At 41.5% G+C, this 21,709-nt stretch overlaps 1 protein-coding gene across 23 annotated transcripts in view; it reads left to right on the top strand.

The window, feature by feature from the left end:
• DYSF (dysferlin) overlaps positions 1 to 21,709 on the top strand; it is a 233,094-nt gene that overhangs the window by 173,710 nt on the left and 37,675 nt on the right. For all 23 annotated transcript variants that reach the window (XM_045369115.3, XM_045369111.3, XM_045369113.3 and 20 more), the window contains one exon: positions 17,409 to 17,507. In XM_045369115.3, coding sequence (XP_045225050.2) covers positions 17,409 to 17,507 — 99 coding nt within the window. The remainder of the gene's footprint in view (positions 1 to 17,408; positions 17,508 to 21,709) is intronic.

The raw sequence follows: 21,709 nt of genomic DNA, 5'->3' as shown, positions 1-21,709 counted from the left end.
TTGCTGGACTCAGTTTGCAAACGTTAAGTTTAGGATTTTTTTTTTTTGCATCATTTTTTGGAGTGATATTGGCTTAAAGTTTTCCTTTTTCATACTATTATTTTCACGTTTTGGTATCTAGATAATACTAATCTTATAAAATGACCTCTGTTGTGTAAGCCGTAAGATTAACATTATCCATTGCCTAAATGTTTGGTAGATTCACTCATAAAACTGTCTAGACTTAGTATTCTTTTTGGGAATATTTTAAACTGCTGATGCAACTTTAAAAAATGTTTATAGGACCTTTGAGATTTTCTGTTTCTATGTGAGTGACTTTTGGTGATTTAAATTTTCTAGGAATTATCTATTTCTTCCTAAAAATATTGGTGTAACATTTTTTTATGATCTCTTAATTTTTCAAAAAGAATTTCTTCTCCCTCTAGTTATGCCTCCTTTCATTCTCAAGATTATATTTTATTATTCTTGCCAGAATTTGTCAGATTTTTTTCAGTCTATTCAAAGAATTTTTAGTTGATCTTCTCTATTATTTCCTTATTATATAATTTATTCACTTCTTTTCTTCTATTTTATTCCTTCCATTTTATTTCTTTTCTTCCTTCTATTTTGGGGGAGTTTATTATATTTTAACTTCTATGTAAACATTTAAGGCTATAAAATTTCCTGTCACTGCTGCTTTATGCATCCTGTAGGTTCTGACAACTAATATTTTTATTTCCCATTCTGAGTATTTTTGGATTTTTATTTCTTTTTGACACCTGAGTTATCTAAAAACATGATTTTTGGAAGTTACTAACTTATATTTTAAATTGTCTTTTGTTATTGATTTCTAGGTTAACTGGAATGGTCTCTGTTGTCCAGAGAATGTAGTCTATGTGTAATGATTCAATACTTAGAAACGGCCTGACACTTGCTTTATGGTCTAGTGTAAATCTGTAACTGTCCTGTGTGTGCTTGAAAAGAATGTGTATTGTCCAGATGTCTTATATATTTAATGTGCATTTAGAACAGGCTTGTTAATTGTTATTAAAATCTGTACTTCTTCTGATTTTTGTGTCTGTGGTGGTTTATCAATTTCTGAGCGAGATATGAAAATATTCTGCTTTGATGTGACATTTGTCAATTTCTCCTTATAATTCCCCCTACTTTTATATATTTGATGATCTCTCTATTTTTTCTCTCTCTATAGAGAATTCTTATATCTTCTGGGGAATTGAATCTTTTAACAATATGTAGCAAGCCTCTGCCCATCTCTGTCTTTTAAAGTCTCTGCTAATGAGAGTTTTTCTTAAAGTCTGTTTTGTTCATGTTAATATAGCTACCCCAGCTTTCTTTTGGTTAGTATTTTCCTTGTATAGCTTTTTCCATCTTGTTACTTTCAACTTTTCTGTCTTTAAATTTTAGCTATCTCTCCTGTGACCAGCAAATAGATAGATTCTATTTGTGGTTAATCCATTGTTACAATCTTTACTAATATATTTGAATTTGTTTCTGCCATCTTATTTCGTATCTCTATCAGCCCTTTTTTTTTGATTAAAATATTCTCCTCTTTTTTCCATCCCTCCTCTTCTTTTTAGTTTCAAAACTATGTATTGTTTCTATTTCTTTAGCGATTAGTATAGAAATTTTAACATGCATATTTAACTTAGCAAAGTCTAAATTTAATTGGTGTTTATATCTTCCTCCAGAATATTACAAGGAACTTAGACTGCTTTAGCTCCAATCATCTATCAATTTGCAAACTTTTGTACACTATTTTAGTTTTATCTTTTTTACCTACCTTTTAAAAGCACTATTATATTTTAAGTAATCATTTTTTCTTTTAGCTATATTCCCATTTACTTTTTTTTTTTTTTTTTTTTAAATATCAGTCGTCTTCTTCCTGAAGTAGGGCCTATTGAAATTCCTATAATTGAGGTCAGTTCATTATAAACTTTCTCAATTTTTAATTGACTGAAAATATTTTTTTCACCCTTATTTTGGAAATAATAGTTTCACTAATAGTTATTTTCTGTCAGCACTCTCTTCTGACTTCCATTGTGCTATTATTTTCTTAAATCTGAGGACTTAAAAAATTTTTGTTTTGAAGTTAAGTTTCGTTTTGGCTGGGTGCAGTGGCTCATGCCTGTAATCCCAGCACTTTGGGAGGCTGAGGCAGGCAGATCATTGAGCCCATGAGTTCAAGACCAACCTGGGCAATGTAGTGAAACCCCGTCTCTACAAAAAATACAAAAAATGAGCTAGCTGTGGTGGTGCATACCTGTAGTCCCAGCTACTTGAGAAAGTGAGGCGGGACAATCGCTTGAGCCCAGGAGGTTAAGGCTGCAGTGAGCCATGATTGTGCCACTGCACTCCAGCCTGGCCCACAGAGTGAGACCCTGTCTGAAAAAAAAAGAAAATTTAAAAAATAAAATTAGTTTAATTTAATTTTTGAAAGATATTATTTTTATTCATTCTGAGCAATTCTCCACCATTATCTCTTCAAATGTTACAGATTCCATTCTCCCATCATTTCTGGAACTCTGATTGGATATATAACGGACCTCTTCTATTCTTCATGTCTGTTAAACATTCTTTCATATTATTTATTTCTTTGGGTTGCACTCTGGCTAATTTCTGAAAGTGTATCTTCTAGTTCACTCGATCTTTAGCAGTTTCTAATCTGCTATTTTACCCTATCTATTGAGTTTTCAGTCTTAAGTACTATATTTTTATTTCTAAAAGTTTTATTCCCCTAATCTGCTTGTTTATTTTTGAAGGTCGCCTGTCCGTTTGGCATACTTTTAATGCCTTTTATTTATTTAAACAGTTTTTCCTTAAAGCCCTATTTCTGACTACTCTGACTTCTGTTTCCTGATTCTGCAATTGGTTGGCTCTAGCTGGCTCTTGCTCATGGTGCCTAGTTCCTTATGTGTTTGATTGTGAACCATGTTCCTTGGAACTTTATCTGAGAATTCTTTGGGGCCTGTGTGGAAGTTACATTCTTTTAGAGAGGATATGTGTTTACTTTTACCAGATGTCTGTAGACACTATAAACCCAGATTCACTTAAAACTAAATGTTCAGTGTGTGGCTTTTTGGGTCCCCTAGTTAGTATGCATTTTGGCTCCTTATTTCTCTGGATTCTTCCTTTCTCATTTGCCCTTAAGGATTTTCTTTACATTCCTATCAGCTCAGTCATGCATTTAAAATGGATTTTAGAAGTATCTTATCTGTTAATTTAGGTGTTCTTACTTGGAGGGTTTCTCCGGTTGTCTAATTTGTCATTTTGCTGGAAATCAATGCCTTTATTAGAGCTTTAAATTTGAAGTCATGGTTTTCATCATGCAGGTTTATCTCCTTCAGAGGTGTGTACTCTAATTTCTTGTTTGCAGTTTCCTCTTAAGACTTCCTATGAATATACATGAGCCATTTGTTTTCTTCTGCTTTTTACTCAACTCTTTAACAGCATTGGGAGACATTTGTCTTTGTTTTCAGATCGCTCTCCTTCTTTTGCCCTTAATATCTTCTCTTTTTTTTTGCCTTGTGTTTATCCTTACAGAGGGAAGTCCTTTCTTGTCAAATACTGGGAGCTCAGTTAGATTCTTTCCATAAATTCATGGCCCTTTCTAATCTCAAACTCAGACAAAAGGGAGAAGGAAATAGTTTAGATTTGCAATAGTTTCACTTTGCTGGTTAGAAATCTAGCAGGGTGGGATAAGTAAGAAGGAAACTAGGATCAGAGGCAGCGACATGGGGCTATTCTTCTGGGCTGAAGAGTTTATTTCCTATGTTTGTTATGGTAGTCAGGGGTTAGCTAGGGTAGGCCGGAGGGCCAGAGCTGCTGTCCCTACCAATGAACTTCTATAGAGGAATTTCTTTTTTTTTTTTTTTTTTTTTTTTTTTTTTTGAGACGGAGTCTCACGCTGTTGCCCAGGCTGGAGTGCAGTGGCGCGATCTCGGCTCACTGCAAGCTCCGCCTCCCGGGTTCCCGCCATTCTCCTGCCTCAGCCTCCCGAGTAGCTGGGACTACAGGCGCCCGCCACCGCGCCCGGCTAATTTTTTGTATTTTTAGTAGAGACGGGGTTTCACTGTGGTCTCGATCTCCTGACCTTGTGATCCGCCCGCCTCGGCCTCCCAAAGTGCTGGGATTACAGGCTTGAGCCACCGCGCCCGGCCTCTATAGAGGAATTTCTTAAGTAAAGGAGAGTTGACCCTTTCCTACCAGGCCCACCAGGCATGGTGTTACTTTAGGGAAGTTTCTACAGTTTTGGCTGAGTGAATCCTTAACCTTGTGGGTTCAGACACCTGTTGGGTCAATTTTCTCACAGCTAGCATCTGTGTAAACTTACATGAGAAATATACCTACCTGGGGCATGTGACCTTGGTGGCTGGTCCAGCGAATAGTCTCCTATAAGTTCAGTGAGTGGGAAGCCAAATTGTGATTAAGAGTGAGAAATCAGAATGAGGAGAGAAAGAGTTCTGTAATTTGAACTTTAGTGCCAGCTGACCAAGATGGCCTGACACATCCATCTCCAAAGGTAGGGGCAGCTTTAGTCCCTAAGCGTAGGCCCCCTTTCCCCTGATGGTGCTGATGTGGACACCTGTCAGTGTTTACCCCTTACTCCTGTTTGCCTGATTAGTACCTTTCTTCATGAATATGCTTTTTCTCTGGATTAATACGTTCTCCCCACTTATGGTTAAGTCTTAGGGTAGGAGGCATTCTTCCCTGTTGAGGTGACTTTGCCTCTCCTTGCTCTCACTGACTATGAAGTTATTTCATGGTCTAATTCTCCAAGGGCAGCCCTATTTCCCTTAATTCCAGGTTGTGGGGGGATGCGGGATGCCTTATTGCAGCTCATGAGTACTGACAACAAATTATTCCAAGACTTTGAAGCAAAGGTTTTCTGAGCAAAGGAATCAATTACAGGGCGTGGCTCCCAAGTGAGGAAGCATTTTCAGAAGGCATCCAAGGCAGTTTGTCTCTGAACTTCATGGTTGCACCTCTGAACTGGAGAGTTAGAGGGGGAGTATTTTAACTTTAATAACATTCATGGTTTTACCTGTGCTTTTGTACATATCAGATGTGCTAATTAGGAAGACACTTATCTTTTCCTTAAAGTAGGTTTCCTAAGGACATGTATTTGGCAATATTGGTTTAGCAAGAATTACTGTATGTGCTTGAAAGTAACTGTACTTCTTTAAAAATATCACTCGTTCAGAAGTGTTGCCAGTGCAGCCTGGCCTCCCCCCACTCCCATTAGTTCTGATTAGGAGGTTTGATGCCCGTCACTGGTGTAATCTGGACCTTCCTTTGTGACTCATTCTTTCTCTCATTTTCTCAGAGCAAATACAAATCGCCCATCAAATGACAAGTGAAAGCACAGGGGAGACGAGGGGAGGGAATCAGAGCCGAAATCTGTTAGCTATTTGGAGTAATTGGTTATTTGCTGTGTTTGCTGGTTGGGAAGCAGAGCACATACTTCACGGTCTCTCCTGTTACGGGGGCTGGAGTCACCCTCCGATATTGGATCCTTGTTGCCGGAGCCCTTGGCTCGGGGCGCCTTTTCCCTGCTTGGCATTCCTGTGGTCTCCTCGGGGGTGCACCCCTCCTCCCTCGCTGCACACTGCAGGGGGGACAGCCTGGGGTGAAACTTGTCTGGCAAACTTCAGGGCTCCATCAGGGAGGAGGAGGCCCTGGCTCCCACCATCCAGCCCTCCTTGCCTCCACCTCATCCTGACATAACCCCTCCACCACCCCCTGCCCCAAGGGGTCTTTCCCCTGGTCCAAGAGGGATCTGTTTTCCCATCTAAAGAAAAAACACTCATCTCTTCCTAGAGGGGTATTCTCAGCTTCCCTAGGAAATCTACAGCATAGGCAACTCTCTCTGAGGTCTAATTTGATGTCTTCCTCTCCCTATTGGTCCTATGCACTATCTACTCCCTAGCCTGGGTCAAAATAGTGCTTGGAAGTCGGTGCAGTGCTCACTGCTGAGCACAAGACCCCTCTGAGTGTGCTTGGTGAAACTTACTAACCACCTTTTGTCTTTAACTCTTCTCTACATTAACCAAGGCACAGGGAAATCAGAGCAAATTAACAACAAGTTCAAAATATAAAATATTTGAAAAGTAATGTGATTTTGTGTATGAAAATGCACACAGTAACTAGAAAGTAGGTTGACTTTGGCACATAGTAGGCTCCCCTCAAATCCTCTTAAAATTGAATTTAGGAGAGCTAATATCAGTGTCTGTAGCTTGATGAATGCTTCTGTAGTCTTGGGAAGGCCTTCAAAAATAGTTTTTCTCTTGAGTAGTTGGAACTCTTGTTAAGCAAAGTTGTATACATAAGCAGAATGAAGATAAGGTATGCTGCCCAGGCCCTATTGGAATTGTCATAGATTCTGAATTAGTGATGTTTTGTTGCTTTCTTCGTATGTTTGAAGAGTCTGATGGAAGCTTCTTTCATTCACCTACTGTCTAGGTTCCATTACTCTAGGCTTTCTGCATAGTTGTATGGGGTTATGGTACCCTCACAGAATCCAGGCATGGGCCCCCAAGGATCTATCTTAGGATCCTGAATTGAGAAAACATCAGCAACCTGGGGTTCCCCACAGTTCCCCGACACTCTGTGAGTCCCCCATCCGGAGCAGGCCAATAGTCAAGTGATCAGGTCCCCTTGCCATCTGTTTGACTTTACTGGATTTCAGGCCCATGTAGTCTCTGGGCCTTTGGAAGCAATTCAGCATTTTGGTTAAAAGTCTTCACTTCTTTCCCCCCTCTGCTGATCCAGAAATCAGAGTAAGCGGAGTAATGATCCCCTCCACAGACTAGGAGGCTGGACTACAGGGAGTGTCTACAAGAGGTTGAAAGCCCAGTGTTCCACTTGTAGAAATAATTAAGTGACTTATGTTATGAGTGTGTGGAGTTCTGCTGAATCAACACGGTGGCTGGCTGTGGGCATATGTCTATGTGGCTTTGAGGGGCATGAGTGATTTTGTATATGGAGGGTGGAGTAGGTTTGAAGTCAGGCTATTTGCATGTCTGGGGGTTTGACTGGTCTACATGTAGGCATGAGTACTTTTATGTTACATATGTGTTTATTCATGTGTGCATGAGTAAATAGTCCATTTCCTAAATCTCAAGACGTGAAAGAATTAGAGGAACCTTTGTACCATGATTCCAGTAATACAGATGTAGAGCTATAGGGTAGCAGTACTGGAGATCAAACTGATGACACTGGCAATATCACCAAGAACATTAATCATGGTAAACTTTACAGGTTACAGCATATCTTTGTAGATATCTACTCTGAGCCTTACAGTAACCCCAGTGTTGGGTTGTTATGTTATTATCTTGATGATGATGATTTGTACTAAGAGGGAAATTACTTTCAGCACAGTCTAGGATGTCTATCTCTGGGTTGACATAGGCATGAAGGCCTACTTAAAATTATAAACAATAATGGACCACTTTTTTTTTTTTTTAAGAGTTGGGCATATAGTTCTCTATAGTGACCCAAGGTTTAGCATTATAACCTTGGTGGCAAACGGATTTGACCAGAAATTTTTCTCTTTGATTCAACTGGTCATCCTGGGAAGAGAAAACAAATTCTGTACCTGCCCCCTGTCTCCTGCTTCCTGACTTCACAGAAAGGAATTATTGTTGCCTGTTTTTCTGCCCATATTTATGAAATGTGTTAGGTCTACTGAATGCTGATGAGAGGTTAAATATTTGGAATGTATCATACTGATTTGGGTCTTCAGGGGGATTAAGGTGCTCATTAGACTGGATCAAGACTGGAGAAACATATCTCTGCTATTTTGCTCTGGCTGCCCAGGAACTGCGTGTTGGCTATTAGCTGAAACTGGAGAGGCTCCCAGTCCATGCCTTGATCAGACTTACTGGGTTGGCTGACTGCACAAGGGGCCTTGAACCTTGAGCATGGGGGTGTGATGTTTTAATGGCCAGACTTCTTGTTAAAGCCTAAGGTGACACCTCAAATATCAAACCTTTTGTGTTTCTTTTTCCTCCTTGCCATGTTCCAAAACTGGATACTTTGCTGTTGCAAAATGAGGTAAAAAACACATTTGGAATGAGAAAACATACCACTATTTCCCTTTTGGAGCTTTGGAATATGGGATTCCATTAACATCAGAGGGTTAGTTGGCTTTGGCACCTCTGAGTTCAGACATGGAATAGCTGTCCTGTTTTTTTGTGGGGCTCTTTCTTATGGGTGTGCTAACTTATTCCTGGACTTTCTGGCAAAGAAAAGGGAGAAGTGGGCTTGAAATAACTCCATCAGAAGCCAGATTAGTGAAATAGCAGGAATGATATTTTCAAGTCACATCTGTGAGTGTGTTAAAAATAGAACTTTATTTTTCTGTAAATCAACTTAATCTCTCCTTTGAGCCCACATTTTTCCTGATGGCAGAAAAATCCGGGTAATCTTCAGCATTTTAGGTTTAAACTTAGGTAGTCTGGGCTTTTTGTCTTCCTCCTTAACCCCAGGAGGCAGCTGAATTCTGGGTTGGGCTTCCATAACCTCCTGACCTCCACAGGGAGGAAGTCCTGGTCACCAGTATGTGTCCACTCTGACATTTAGAGACTCACTGATTTCTGGGCACACAGGCCATATTGCATCTTCTCATTTCAGCCCCCAAATCTTTCTAGGTTTCCTGGCTCTTTCTCTCTCCACTACCTTTCAAGCCCTACAGGGAGTGGGGCACCATTAAGCAGCTCTCCCATGACACTCTGGGGTCTACGGGAAATTCCAAGGGCTTAGGCTCTGCCTCCCATGACACCCATGCAGCCATCTCCAGTCAACTGCCCCACATCCAATTCCTCTGGCAACTTTTGGGTGGCTGCTGCTGCCTGGACCCCCAAAGTTATGGAGGGGTCTGTTCCGTATATACTTTAGAGCTGACCTGGAGGCAGGGTGTGCGGTGCCTTATCAGAAACTATCACAAGTCTCTAATTCTTGCTTCCTTTCTCCTTCTACACTTTCATTTATTTTGCCTATGATGGGGAAAAACTGGCTGGACAAAACATTCTTTTAAGCGTATTATTTTAATGGCATGTGATCAGCCTTTGTCAACTTCAAAGCCAAGGATCACCCCCTCTTTCCCCACATTCTGCTGTTGAGGCATTCCTGTATCCATCAAATATTGACAGAACTGCAATTATGTTTAAGGCAATGTTCTAAGCATTGAGGTTATGAGTGTTACAAAAGGTAAATGGGGTTCGGTGCGGTGGCTCACGCCTGTAATCCCAGCACTTTGGGAGGCAGAGGTGGGTGGATCATTCGAGGCCAGGAGTTTGAGACCAGCCTGGCCAACATGGTGAAACCCTGTCTCTATTAAAAATAACAAAAATTAGCTGGGTGTGGTGGCACACACCTGTAATCCCAGCTACTTGGGAGACTGAGGCAGGAGAATCGCTTGAACCTGGGAGGCAGAGCTTGCAGTGAGCCGAGATAGTACCACTGCACTCCAGCACTCCAGCCTGGGTGACAGAGCAAGACTCTGTCTCAAAAAAAAAAAAAAAAAAAAAAAAAAAAAAAAAGATAAAAGGCTCTGCCTTCATGGAGAAGGAGATACAATTAACAAATATAACAAATATTACCCACGTAAAATCTATTGGATATCAGATGGCAATAATCACTGTGGAGAAAAAGCAATGAAGGGGGAATAGGAATTGTTGAGAGGGGGTTGTGATTTACAATATGGACAATAACAAGGGTGAGACTGAGGTTGCACTGGAATCAAGACAAGAAGGAAGTGAGGAAGTGGCTTAGGGATCTATCGGGGGAATAGCATTCCTGCCAGGGGAAGGACATGAGGATGCTAGAAGTGTTCAGGACCAGAAAGCCTTGTTGGCTGCAGTGGCATGAGTGAGGAAGAAAGCGGAAGGACGTGAGATCAGGGAGGTGTGGGGGCTCAACCATAAGAGACTTTAGAAGTTATTACAAGGGCTTTAGTTTTATTCTGGGTGAGCTGACAAATCACTGGAGGGATGTGCACAGAGGGTGACAGGATCCCATGTACATGGTTGTTGGGTTGAGCATGGATTCAGGGAGCAGGACGGCAAAGGTAAAGGTGGGGAGGCAAGTTAGGAAACTGCTGCAGTCATCCTGCGTGGGATGATGGGGCTGGACTGGGGCGGTAGTGATAGAGTGGTCTGATTCTGAATATGCACTGGAGGTAGTGCCAGCAGGAGTGACTGATGGATTGAATGAGGGTCATGAGGAACAGGAGTCAAAGGTGATTGCAGGGATTTTGTCTTGAGCATCTGGAAGGAGAGAGTTGCCATTTGTTCATATGAGGAAGGGTGTGGGATAAGCAGACTGGGCAGGGATGTTCAGAGATAGGAATCTGGACTTACCTTTGAGAAGCCTATCAGGTGTCCAGTGGGAGATGTCACATGGGCAGCTGGAGTCCAGGGAAGGCACCAGGCTGGACAGAGCTCAAGGTGGGACTCATCAACGTATGTGCTATTTAAAGAGCTAAGACCCAGGGAGAACCCAAGGGAGCGAGAGTGGATAGAGAGGAGGGGCTCAAGCACTGAGCCCCGAGGCACTCAGATGGCCAAAGCGTGGGTGACAAGAAGGAGGCAGCAAAGAAGACTGTGCAGGTGTGGCTGGTGAGGTGGGAGGACAACACTGTGGTGCTCCAGACCGTGGAGCTCTGCAAGGTGAGGGGAGATGCTTCAGGGACAGAGGAGTGACCACTTCTGCCAAATACTGCTTCTGGATTGATTATTGAGGTCTGAGTCATTGGTGACCCTGACAAGAATGTTTTGAGGAGGACAGAGAATGGAAAGATAAGAATTAGAGACAATAAGTATGGACAACTCTTTCTAGAAGTTTTTCTGTAAAGGGGTGAAGGTAATGAGGTGGAAGCCAAAAGGGAACGTGTGGGCAGAGAGAGAGACATATCCTTGGTGAATAGTGGGGCACTGGTGCCCATGTGTGAAGGCCGACTGGAATGGCCCAGAGGGGAGGGATGTTGGTGACACAGGAGAGGGTGGGGAGAGTCATGGAGTGATGGCCTTGAATGGGCCAGAGGGGATGAGCCCCGGGCATGAGGGCAGAGGTTGACCTTGGGTTGGGGTACAAGCTGAGCACCCACAGGAGCAGAAGGGAAATTAGCACATGGCATGGGTGCTGGTGGGGGCTTGAGGAAGTCTCTTCCAGTTGCTTCTGCTTTCTAGGAGAAAGGAAGCAGGGACATGGGCTGAGCATGAGTCTAGGGAGGAGGCGCTAGAGGGCTGGGGAGAGGGTGAGTGTGGCAGGTGGTATCGGGAGAAGGGGCGAGTAAAGGGCCAGGGAAGTGAGATGGGGTGCTGGGTGGCACTGGGGCTCCTTGAAACTGTGCCAGGAACTTGGTGTGAGACCCAGCAGCTGGTTTCATGGTTTTTTTCAGCCACATTTGGTTGTGGGGACCTGATGCGAAGTGGAGAAGAGCTGGATTTAACCCGAGGTGGCGTTGGCCAGAAGTACAATGGAACAAGAGAGGCGCAAGGCGTTTAGGAGAAGGAAAGGGCGAGGGGGTAAACAAAGCATTGTAGGACCAAGAAAATATTAGTTAATATGTAAATCATGATTCTGTCACATGCATAATTGCTATTAAAGGTGTGAGTGATTGATTAGAAGAGGGTTTACCTGTGGGATGTAGGAAGAAAATGGGGGCAAAAGTCACTGAGCAGCCAGGCAGCTGGCGTGGCCGGGAGGAAGGTCACAGGCCATTCATCTCAGCAGCTGTGAGTCTGCTGGGGAACAGCAGCCACCAGACATCACCTGGAACTTTGAAGGAAGAGGGAATTGTAGCCAAGAGGGGAACTTGGGGAAAACAGAGCGTGGTAAGATTTAGGTCCCGTTGGTGGTAAATAAATTGTTCTATTAAAAAAAAAAATTGAACTCTTATTTCCTTAGAAAGAAACACTTGAGATTCCTGCTTTTATTCTTTTGTTTGATGTTATATGGTTGTATTTGATCATTTGTTCTTTTTAATTTTAGCAACTTTATTGAGATAATCCATGTGAATACAGGTTCTTATTTAAAGTGTACAGTTTAATGGTTTGTAGTATATTAACGGAGTTGTGCAACCATGACCAGAATCCATTTTAGAATATCCTTATAACTACAAAAAAAAAAGTACTGAAGAGCATTTATTCCTCATAATAACTGTCAAACTTATACTATTATTTTTCCATTACAGATTAGATAAATGGAGTCCTAGAGAGGCTAAGGAGTGAGCAGTCCCTTCCAACCACTCCCAGCCCCTGGAAACCACTAAATATTTTTTGTTTCTATATATTTGCCTATTCTGGAACTTCATATAAATGGAATTCTACAGTACGTAGTCTTTTGTGATTAAATTCTTTCACTTAGCATAAGGTTTTCTAGGTTCATCTATGTCATAACATGTATCAGTTCTTCATTGCCTTTTTATTACCAAATAATGTGCCAGTGTAAGAATATATCACATTTTCTTTATCCACTCATCAGTTGATTCATATTTAGGTCTTTCTACCCTTTAGCTATTATGAATAATGCTGCTTTGAACATTCATGTACAAGTTTTTGTGTAGACATAAGTTTTCATTTCTCTTGGATATATACCTAGGAATGGAATTGCTAGGCCATATGGCAACTCTATGTTTAATGTTTTGAGGAACTGCCAAACTGTTTTTCAAAGTGCCTGCAACACTTTATGTCCTCACCAGCAGTGTACAAGGGTTCCAATTTCTCCGTATCTTCACCAACACTTATGATCTGACTTTATGATGATAGCCATTCTAGCAGGTGAGAAGTGGTTTCTCACTGAGGTGTTGATTTGCATTTCCGTGATGTCTAATGATGTGGAGCATCTTTCCATGTGCTATTGGCCATTTGTATATTTTCTCTGGGGAAAGTCAACTTCAATCCATTGCCCATTTTAAAACTGGATGATTTTTTTTTTTATTATTATTGAGTTGTGAGTTCTCTATATACTCTGGATACAAATCCCTTATCAAATATATGATTTGCAAATGTTTTCTCCCATTCTGTGCGTTGTCTTTTCACTTTATTGGTAGTGTGTTTTGAAGCATCTTGCTGTTGTTCTTTATTTAAAAAATTTTAATTTCTAAAGCTATGCAAGGAATACTTGCATACAATGAAAAATTAGAAATTTTTGAGTTATATACAAAATAAAAGGAATAAAACGTGTACAATTTTATCATTCAGAGTACCACTATGAACATTTGGGGTTTAGTCCTTTTGTTAAAATGAGATCACGTTATTTTTTAGCCCTTTATAAATCTCATCAGTTGTGAGTAACTTTTCATGTCAGTAAATATATTTTCCCAGCATCACTTTTTAGGTTGTGTAATGTTTAATCATATGGATGTACTGTTTATCCAAACAGTTCCTTATTGTTGGATACTTAAGTTGCTTCCAATTTTTCACTGTTTTAAATGAAGTAAAATCTTTATGCGTATCAATGATTACTTTCTTTGCATAGAATTCTGGAATAAGATTGCTGTGTCAAAGTGCATGTTCTTTTAGGCTATGGAAATGTACAGCCGATTTGCATTCTGGAATGATAGTGGCCATCCGTGCCCACCAGCAGTTTGTAGGAGATTAGCTCTTGGCCAAGAAGCTAACCAGGTCCATGCAACAACAGCAATATTACTATTATCAGTAAGAGCAAGAAACACTTACACTGCATTTATGTGCTAGGCACAGTTCTGAGTACTCTCTCAATATTGACTCACTGATTCCTCACAATAACTGTCAAATTGACACTATTATTTTTCTATTATAGATAATTGAGTCCAAGAGAGGTTAAGTAGTGACCCAATGTCACACCACTGAGTGTGGCAGGATTTGAACACTGGCAGTCTAGCTTCTGGGTCCTGGCTTCACCCACCCTGCTTTACTGCTTCTTTATGTCTATGTCACATGAAAATTATTGGCAGAGGCACCTATATGTGCAAGAGCCCAGAAGGGAGAAATCCTGATACTGTCAAACACAATGCTGACTATTGCTTTAAAATATTCTTTATAATGCTAAGAAAGCTTCCTTTTAATTCACTGAGAGGTTCATTTGAGAATAAATGAAAAATTCTAACTTCTTAAACATCCATTTTTTTTTTTTTTGTTTTTGTTTTGCATCTTATAAACTAGGGGCTGGCAATTTTTTTTTAAAGGGTCAGGTAGTAAGTATTTTAGGGTTGGGGGTCATGAGGTCTTTGTTGCAATGACTCAACTCTGCAATTGTGGCTGCAGAAGATATTGATATTTAAATTACGAAACTAGGTGGCTGGCCACTAGGCCATTGTTTTCAGACCTCTGCTGTAGATGATCCTGTGGGTTTCCTCTCCTGACTCACTGAGGCTGAGCCACTCTTGTATTCTGGAATAACCCAGCTTGACCACGCCAGATTGAGTGCTGCCATCTGTTCGTTTAGTGTTTTATTTAGGATCTTTATGTCTCTCTTCAGGAATGAGATTAATCCGTGTGTGTGTGTGTGTGTGTTGCTTTGTCAAGCTTTGCTTCATAAACGAATATAAAAACTTTCATCTTTTTCTATGCTGTGGAACAAAGAATGATTTATTCTTTGAAACGTAGAATTTTCTCCCTGAGAAATGATCTTGGCCTCATGTCTTTTTTTGGAAGTAATTCATTGAGATCTTTTCCACTTTCTTTTAAGGTTATTGATCTCTCCATGTTTTCTACTACTTTTGAATCAATTTTGGTAATTTTTATTTTCCTAGAAAATCATTCACTTCATCTACATTTTCTAAGATTTTTGTCATTGGTTTCAGCCTCGTAAACCTCTTAATATTTTCATTGTCTCCAATAATATCTTTTTATTTGATTTTTCTCATTCCTAATAGTATATCTACTTATAAAAATTAGATTTGATAAACGTTTATCTATTTTAATGATCTTTTGAAATCTTGCTCTGGCGTTTAGTTATCAATTGTAATATCCTCTTTTCTAATATATTCATTTCTATTTACAATTTTCTTTGGTCTTTCTGCCTTTTCCAATTTCTTGAATTATCAGGTAATTTATTTTCATTCTTTTTGTATAAAAGTGAAAACACTTAAGATAATTTTTTTTTTTGAATACAGGCTTAGCTACAACCCGTACATTTTGGGACATGTATCTCCTATTGTTGGTATTTCCTGAGTATCCGAGATTTTAGTTTTGGTTTTCTCTTTGACCAGGTAGGCTTTAAGCATATGCCTTTAAATTTCCAAAAGGTTAGTATTTTATTTAAAATTTCTCATATTTGTAGTTTTACTGCAGTATGGTCAGAAAATGTGACTGATAGTGGTTTTATTTCTGGGACTTTACTGAGATTTGCTTTGTGGCTTTTTTATTTTTTTCTAAGTGCTCCAAAGGTGCTGGAAAAGAAGGTATATCTTCTGTTTTTAGTGTACATAATGTTTGTCTATTTAGTTGTCACTGTTAATAGTGTTATTGAGACTATCTGTGACTCCTTTGGAAATTAACTTGGTTATTCCGGATTGAGGGAAGTGTGATACCTTCCCCACAATTCTTGTTCCTGTCGTTTCTTTGTACAGAACTCACTGGTTGGTTGTCTGTCTGTGCCTGACTCTGAGCCTGAGTTATAAACTCAAACCTTTAAGTATTTGGGCTGGGAAAGAAAAATAAAGATTCAGGGGCACTCAACAGCTAAACTGGATTCCATTCTAACCATTTCTACCTAAGTGTCCATGTTTGCTTGTGTGCCAGTATGTGCCCTTGTGTGTTTCTGTGGGGGCGTATGTGTGTTTTAGCATACACATCTCTCCTGGACGTTGACTGTGTAAGTCTGTTCTTCTGCGTGTGGGTCATCCTGTGAGTTTGATATGTATATCTGTATATGTGTGTCACCCATAGCACCTTTTTCTTTAAATGGAACTTCAAACATCAAGGCTTGGGTCTGCCTTGCTCTAAGGTAGCTTTTTCTAGAGTGGTTATAAGTCAGAAAGCTCTGCCATGCTGTACCCTACCCCCCACCTGACCTTGTTTCCTCTCTCCTGGCTGCAGAAGATCCTCCAGGTAAGTGGGTCTGGTAGGGGCTGGCTGCAGATTCAGCCTCACTCTGGTATACATTCCCTGTGTGGTGTGTCTGGAGACCACCTGGCCACACAAGGGGTGTTAGGACCACACTTCCAGGATGGGTGGAGACTCGAGAACCTCATCCTACCCTCTCCCCAGGGTGCCTGTTCAGGAACCCTTGGCCGGGCTCCAGCTTGTGTTTACCCTTAGTAAGCCAGAGCTCGGAGCACTTGGCTTTAGTTTGAAGGGGCCGTGAGCATTTTCAGAAACTCTGTGATAGATATTCAGTTCCTGGTGGAGAATCAGAGCAGGCTCCTGGGAGATCTTCTAGCCTACCTTCTTATACAGAGGAGGAAAGCGAGTTCGAGAATGAGCTCCTGACGCCATGTACTTGGCCCTTCCCACTAAACCAGATGAGCTCTAATGGTACAGATGGGCGCAGACTGAGTGATGAGACCTTAGTGAACTTTTGGGGTGGACTGACCATCCCACTTTCAGGGAGCTTGGTGACCCTCTAGGTGACAGGACACCCCGCCCCCTGAGACAGGACACAGCTGAAGGAATATTCTAGACACCAGAGCTAAGAGGGCCTGCAGACACACCGTGTATAGGAGGAGTTAAAAGGTGGGGAGGTCGGGATTTGCCACAACAGTCCTGTCCACCTTTTCCTGCAAATAGGAGTGACTGGAGGAAGGATGCAGGTGTCACACAGAAAATGTGCTGTCATACACTTCCTTTCTTCTCACCTGATACCTCACATTTAGCAGTGTCTGTGGAATAAAGGGTACTTAGTATTAGTTGATTTTCAGGGACTCTGCCTTGATCTGAACTTGATCTGACCTTGGGAAGGCTAAGTGCTGATTTCCAATGTGTCCTTTATTGCCTGGGTAGGGAGACGGGTGGACAGAATAGATAAAACTCTTTTGGGTCTGAATTTTCCTGGGTCTCCTGCATTTTATTCATAAATAATACATTATTGACATTTTCCCCTAAGAGTTACCCTATGTACCTTCTGATTTTGGTCTCAGTGTGTTGGGTCCCTGCGATGCAGGAACTACAAAGATGCTTATGCCCACTTCACAGAAAGGAAAAGGGAGGCTGGTGAGTTTGACAGAAACACACATGCTTGGGGGGCAGAGCTAGGGCTAGAGCCTCCGCTTCTCAACACCAACCAAATGCTGAAACCTCTTCCTCAGTCTGCAGGCTTTGCCCCTGGAGAGGTGGAGGTTTCCTCTCTCTGCTCCCCCAAATCACCCCTAGGAAAGCCTTGTGGTCCAGAGCAGCCCAGCAGCAGAGGGACGGGTTTTCAACTCTGAAGGACGCTCCTTGGCAAATCCTGTTTCTGAAATGGTCTTTTTCTTTCTACCCACTCAGGAGGAAGAGTTTATCGATTGGTGGAGCAAATTCTTTGCCTCCATAGGGGAGAGGGAAAAGTGCGGCTCCTACTTGGAGAAGGATTTTGACACCCTGAAGGTAAGGCCTCTCTTCAGTCTGATGGTCGCTGTGTGTGTGTGTGTGTGTGTGTGTGTGTGTGTGCTGGGCAGTGGGAGACACAACAGAAAGAGAGCTCGTGCAGTAGATCTATTTGCATTTGCCTCCTCATTCAGTGTCTGAGGGTGATGAATGCTACTAGACCAGCTGGGTGAGAAAACCACCCACTGATTTACAGCCTGAAGCGAGTGTGGGCTGGGATAACCAAGACAGTATTCCCAGGAGAATGCTGAAGAATACAGAAGTGTTTAGAGGTGAAATGATCTGTGTTAACATGCCCCAGCTCCCCCGGCCGCCACCCAAAACAGGGTGGCCCCCCTGACTGATTTTCAAAATAGTCAACATTATTAATATTGCATGACATTGAAAATTGTTAAAGCTTGGAGATGGGTAGGCAGGGATTTGTTGTCCTATTCCATGTCTTTCAGTGTTATTTGAACTTTTCTGTAATAGAAAATTTGTGTTAAAATAAAGAGCATCAGTTTGAGAATGTACTCCTGACCCCTAACTCCTACAATTGGGTCAGAAAATTACCTACAAATCTGAAAATATGGGAAACCCTGTTTCTGTGGAAAAAACCAGAAATGAGTCAGTCAAATTGTGGTATTTTGAGGAAATTATACAAATATAATTATACTTTGAAAAAGTAGACTACTTTTAAAGAAGATAATCAGAGGTGACTCAGAAATTACTCCTTAAAGGAGTTGCATGGTCTCCCTGCTAGGGTTGCCAGTCAAAATTCAGGATGCCCAGCCGCATTCGAATTTCAGATTAACAATGAATAGTTTTTAAATATCAACATGCTTCAAGTATTGCACGGGGCATATTTATTTAAAAATTATTGGTTATGAAACAGGAAAAGTTCCCTTATCCCCCTCACAAGACGTGCAATGGGGATGTGGCTGGCTTCTTCAGTGCCCTGCTGCTCAAACCTCTAGGGGAGCATGCAGATGGGCAGGTTGTGGGGCTCCCACCCCACAGCAGTGTCCAGGGGTGAATGTTTACAGCTGAGGCCCCAGTGGGCGTGTGTTACAGAGTGCTATTTCAGCTTAGCCATCTGTAGGCGGCTTATGTTAGCTCAATTAGACCCTTGCCTTATCGCGAGGACAGAGGGCTTTCTGTATCCTGGGGTTTCTTGCCTTGGTGTACTGAAAGAATTGGATCACACGTGGGCTTGGAGATTGAGTGCAAGGTTTTATCGGTGGAAGTAGCTCTCAGCAGACTGGGGAGCCAGAAGGGAGATGGAGTGGGAAGGTGGTTTTCCCCTGAAGTCCTGCTGCTCAGCGGCTTGGACTCTCCTCCCACCACCCGGGCCAGACTCCGCGTTGTTCCGCGGGTCGATGGCCTGCCGCCCTGCTGGGGCCTGTTGGTATGCTCCTACGCCAGTGGGTCCTTCTTGACACGCCAGTGGGTCCTTCTTGACACGCCAGTGGGTCCTTCTTGACATCCCATCGCTCCTGTGTTCCTCCGCTGGTGTGTTCCTCTCGATGTCCAGCAACTTGTGTTCCTGCCCGCTAGGGTCTCGGGGTTTTTATAGGCATAGGATGGGGGTGTGGCAGGCCAGGATGGTCTTGGGAAAGGCAACATTTGGGCAGGAAAACAGAAATGCCTGTCCTCCCTGGGTCTGCGGGCATAGGCCCAGGGGTGAAGCCCTCGCCAGGGACCCCGTTGTCCTCTACCCAGCACTTCCCAGACCCCGTTCTGTATCAGTTATTTATTTCAAATTCAGATTTAACTGGGAATTGTGTATTTTCACTTACTAAATCTGGCAACACTGCTTCTGATTATAAATGGGGGAGACTGTACCCCGCAATTGCCTCCCAGCCTTGGAGAGGAGAAAATGAGAGGTGGGCATAGGCTGTTAGACACATAGAAAAGGACCCAAGAGCCCTTTGAAAGGGACTGGATGAGAGGGAGTTGCTACCCTTGTCAGGGTGGCAGGTGGCCTGGGCTTTCAGGTGATTCTTTTGGCACAGAGCCTCTGCTAGGCACTCTGGAGGGCAGTTTCACCAGGCAGCAAAAGTTGTCTCTGCTCTATGGGCCTGCCTGGTGAATTGTGCCTGGAGACCTGGCTGCTCAGAGATGAGGCACAGGCGGCAGCAGGCACCATCCTCAGGCAGCAAGTTCTTTCTCGACTTGGTAGCTGGGTGTGTGAGGTTGGGCAAAGAGACAGAACTATTTGTGTACCAGGAAGAAGGTCTGACACATTAGGTCTGGCATGTGGTCCTGTGGCCTTGCCAAAAAGTCACACAACCCAAGCAAGAATGCGGACTCCTGTCAGGGTGGCCCATGGCCCATGGCCCTGGCCCCTCACTGCTCCCTCAGGTGCGGATGCTGAATTGGCACCCAGCCCTCCGGCTTGACCTCTTGGAGGAGGTCTCTGACAGCATCCAAGTGAAAATAGGCTGTCCAAAGCAAAATGCATTCAAACTATTTCTGGGGGAAAACTAGACCTGGAAGAAACGCTGGTTCATTAAGGATAAGTAAATGGAAGAAAACCACCGTCACCAACATGGGTCTTTGAAAAATAGCCTGCCACATTATGGAGAGAATGGAGCACACAGTGGGTACAGGAAAACAGATTTTAGAAGCCACTAGCATAGGGGGATGAAACAACTCCTAATCTAAATAGAAAAATATAGGAACAAAAGATACAACAAGAAAGCATTAAAAACAGAAATCACAAAAAACACATAGTAGAGAAAGAACAAAACATCTTCATGTTCCTCATTAATAAAGGTGGACTAAACTCCCCCATTAAGTGATAAGGACTCTTAGGCTATATCAAAAGTCAAAATTCATTGTACTGTCTTTAAAAGACACATCTAAAACAATATAACTTAGAATGGCTAAAAAATAAATATTTCGGAAAACAATATTTTAGCAAACAAGGTAAGTGTAAACCAAAGGAAAACAGAATTTAAAGTAAAGAGCAAAGGAAGCAAAATAGAGTGTTTCATATAAATAAAAGGTGTACATTTCAATGAAAAGACTCTCAAATATTTATGCATAGAATAGTAAAGCTTAGAAATACTTAAAGCAAAAATGGATAAGAATATATAAACTAATATCTCACACAGATAAAAGCACAAAATGACAGAAATTAAAGTTGCAGTGGGGATTTCATTACACCATTTTCCTTAACTGATCAAGCAGACAACAAATAAATAAGAAGATAAAAGATCTGAATAACAAGGTAAATGTTTTCTAAGCTACATGAAGTTAAAATTATAGCTTTAAAATAGAGAATAAAAATGATAAAAAATGGAGAAGACATTTTTTCCTGATGCTCAGCGAATACTTACAAAATTTGATCACATATTAGTTTTGTAGTAAGTTACCAAAAGCAGAAATCTTACAAGACAGATTATAATGCAATACAATGAGAAATTAATAACAAAAGTTTAAACAAAAAATTCAGCCGCTTAGAAATTTAAAAAATATTTTATTGGGACTTCCAGTATGAACATGGCTGCATAAGTCAGCATTTTCCCCCTTTTCTCTTGGAAATCGTTCAAACCCACAAAATCCATTTTCAGAAAAGTTGGAAACAAATAGAAGCCACAGACTTCAAAATATATGTAAGGGCTGCTCAAAGACAACTGAAATTGGTTAGAGGCCACTCAGCAGTAAATGAAGAGAAGATACATGCAGAATGTTGAAAGATCAGAGTGGTAGCAGATCTCAGAAAGCCCTAGCAAAAATATACTTTCTAATGGAAGAATGTTGATAATGATTTAGGACAGATAATGGTTACATGGGGGTTTATTATCTATTCTCTTTACTTTTGTGTGTGTTTGAAAATTTTCATAATAGTTTCAAAATACAGTTCCTGAAAGTGAGGTTTCACCATGAAATATAAATGTTATATCCTTTGTTTACAACCGTGGATATGGAAACTTTGGAGACAGGTTGAAGCTGATGGCAGAAGTCTTTTAGACCTAGTTTGATTCAGAGAAGCAGAGGTGGAGCTACACAAACAAGAATTATCCAAATGAGCCATATTTGCAGGAAGCAGTCTGCCTTTGTGGTGGGAGCAAAGGAAGTAGCTGGACTAGGAAAATTCAACTCATTTAGTGAGAAATAATTTTGAAAAATGGTGTAGCCTGAATTCAAAAATCCTGCAAAAAAGGAAAGAAAATCAAAATTAAAACTTATCAAAAGAAGGAGCAGATGATATGAAA

Source organism: Macaca fascicularis, chromosome 13, assembly GCF_037993035.2.
Source record: "Macaca fascicularis isolate 582-1 chromosome 13, T2T-MFA8v1.1".
NCBI lineage: Eukaryota > Metazoa > Chordata > Mammalia > Primates > Cercopithecidae > Macaca > Macaca fascicularis.
This window is presented reverse-complemented; position numbering and strand designations above follow the sequence as displayed.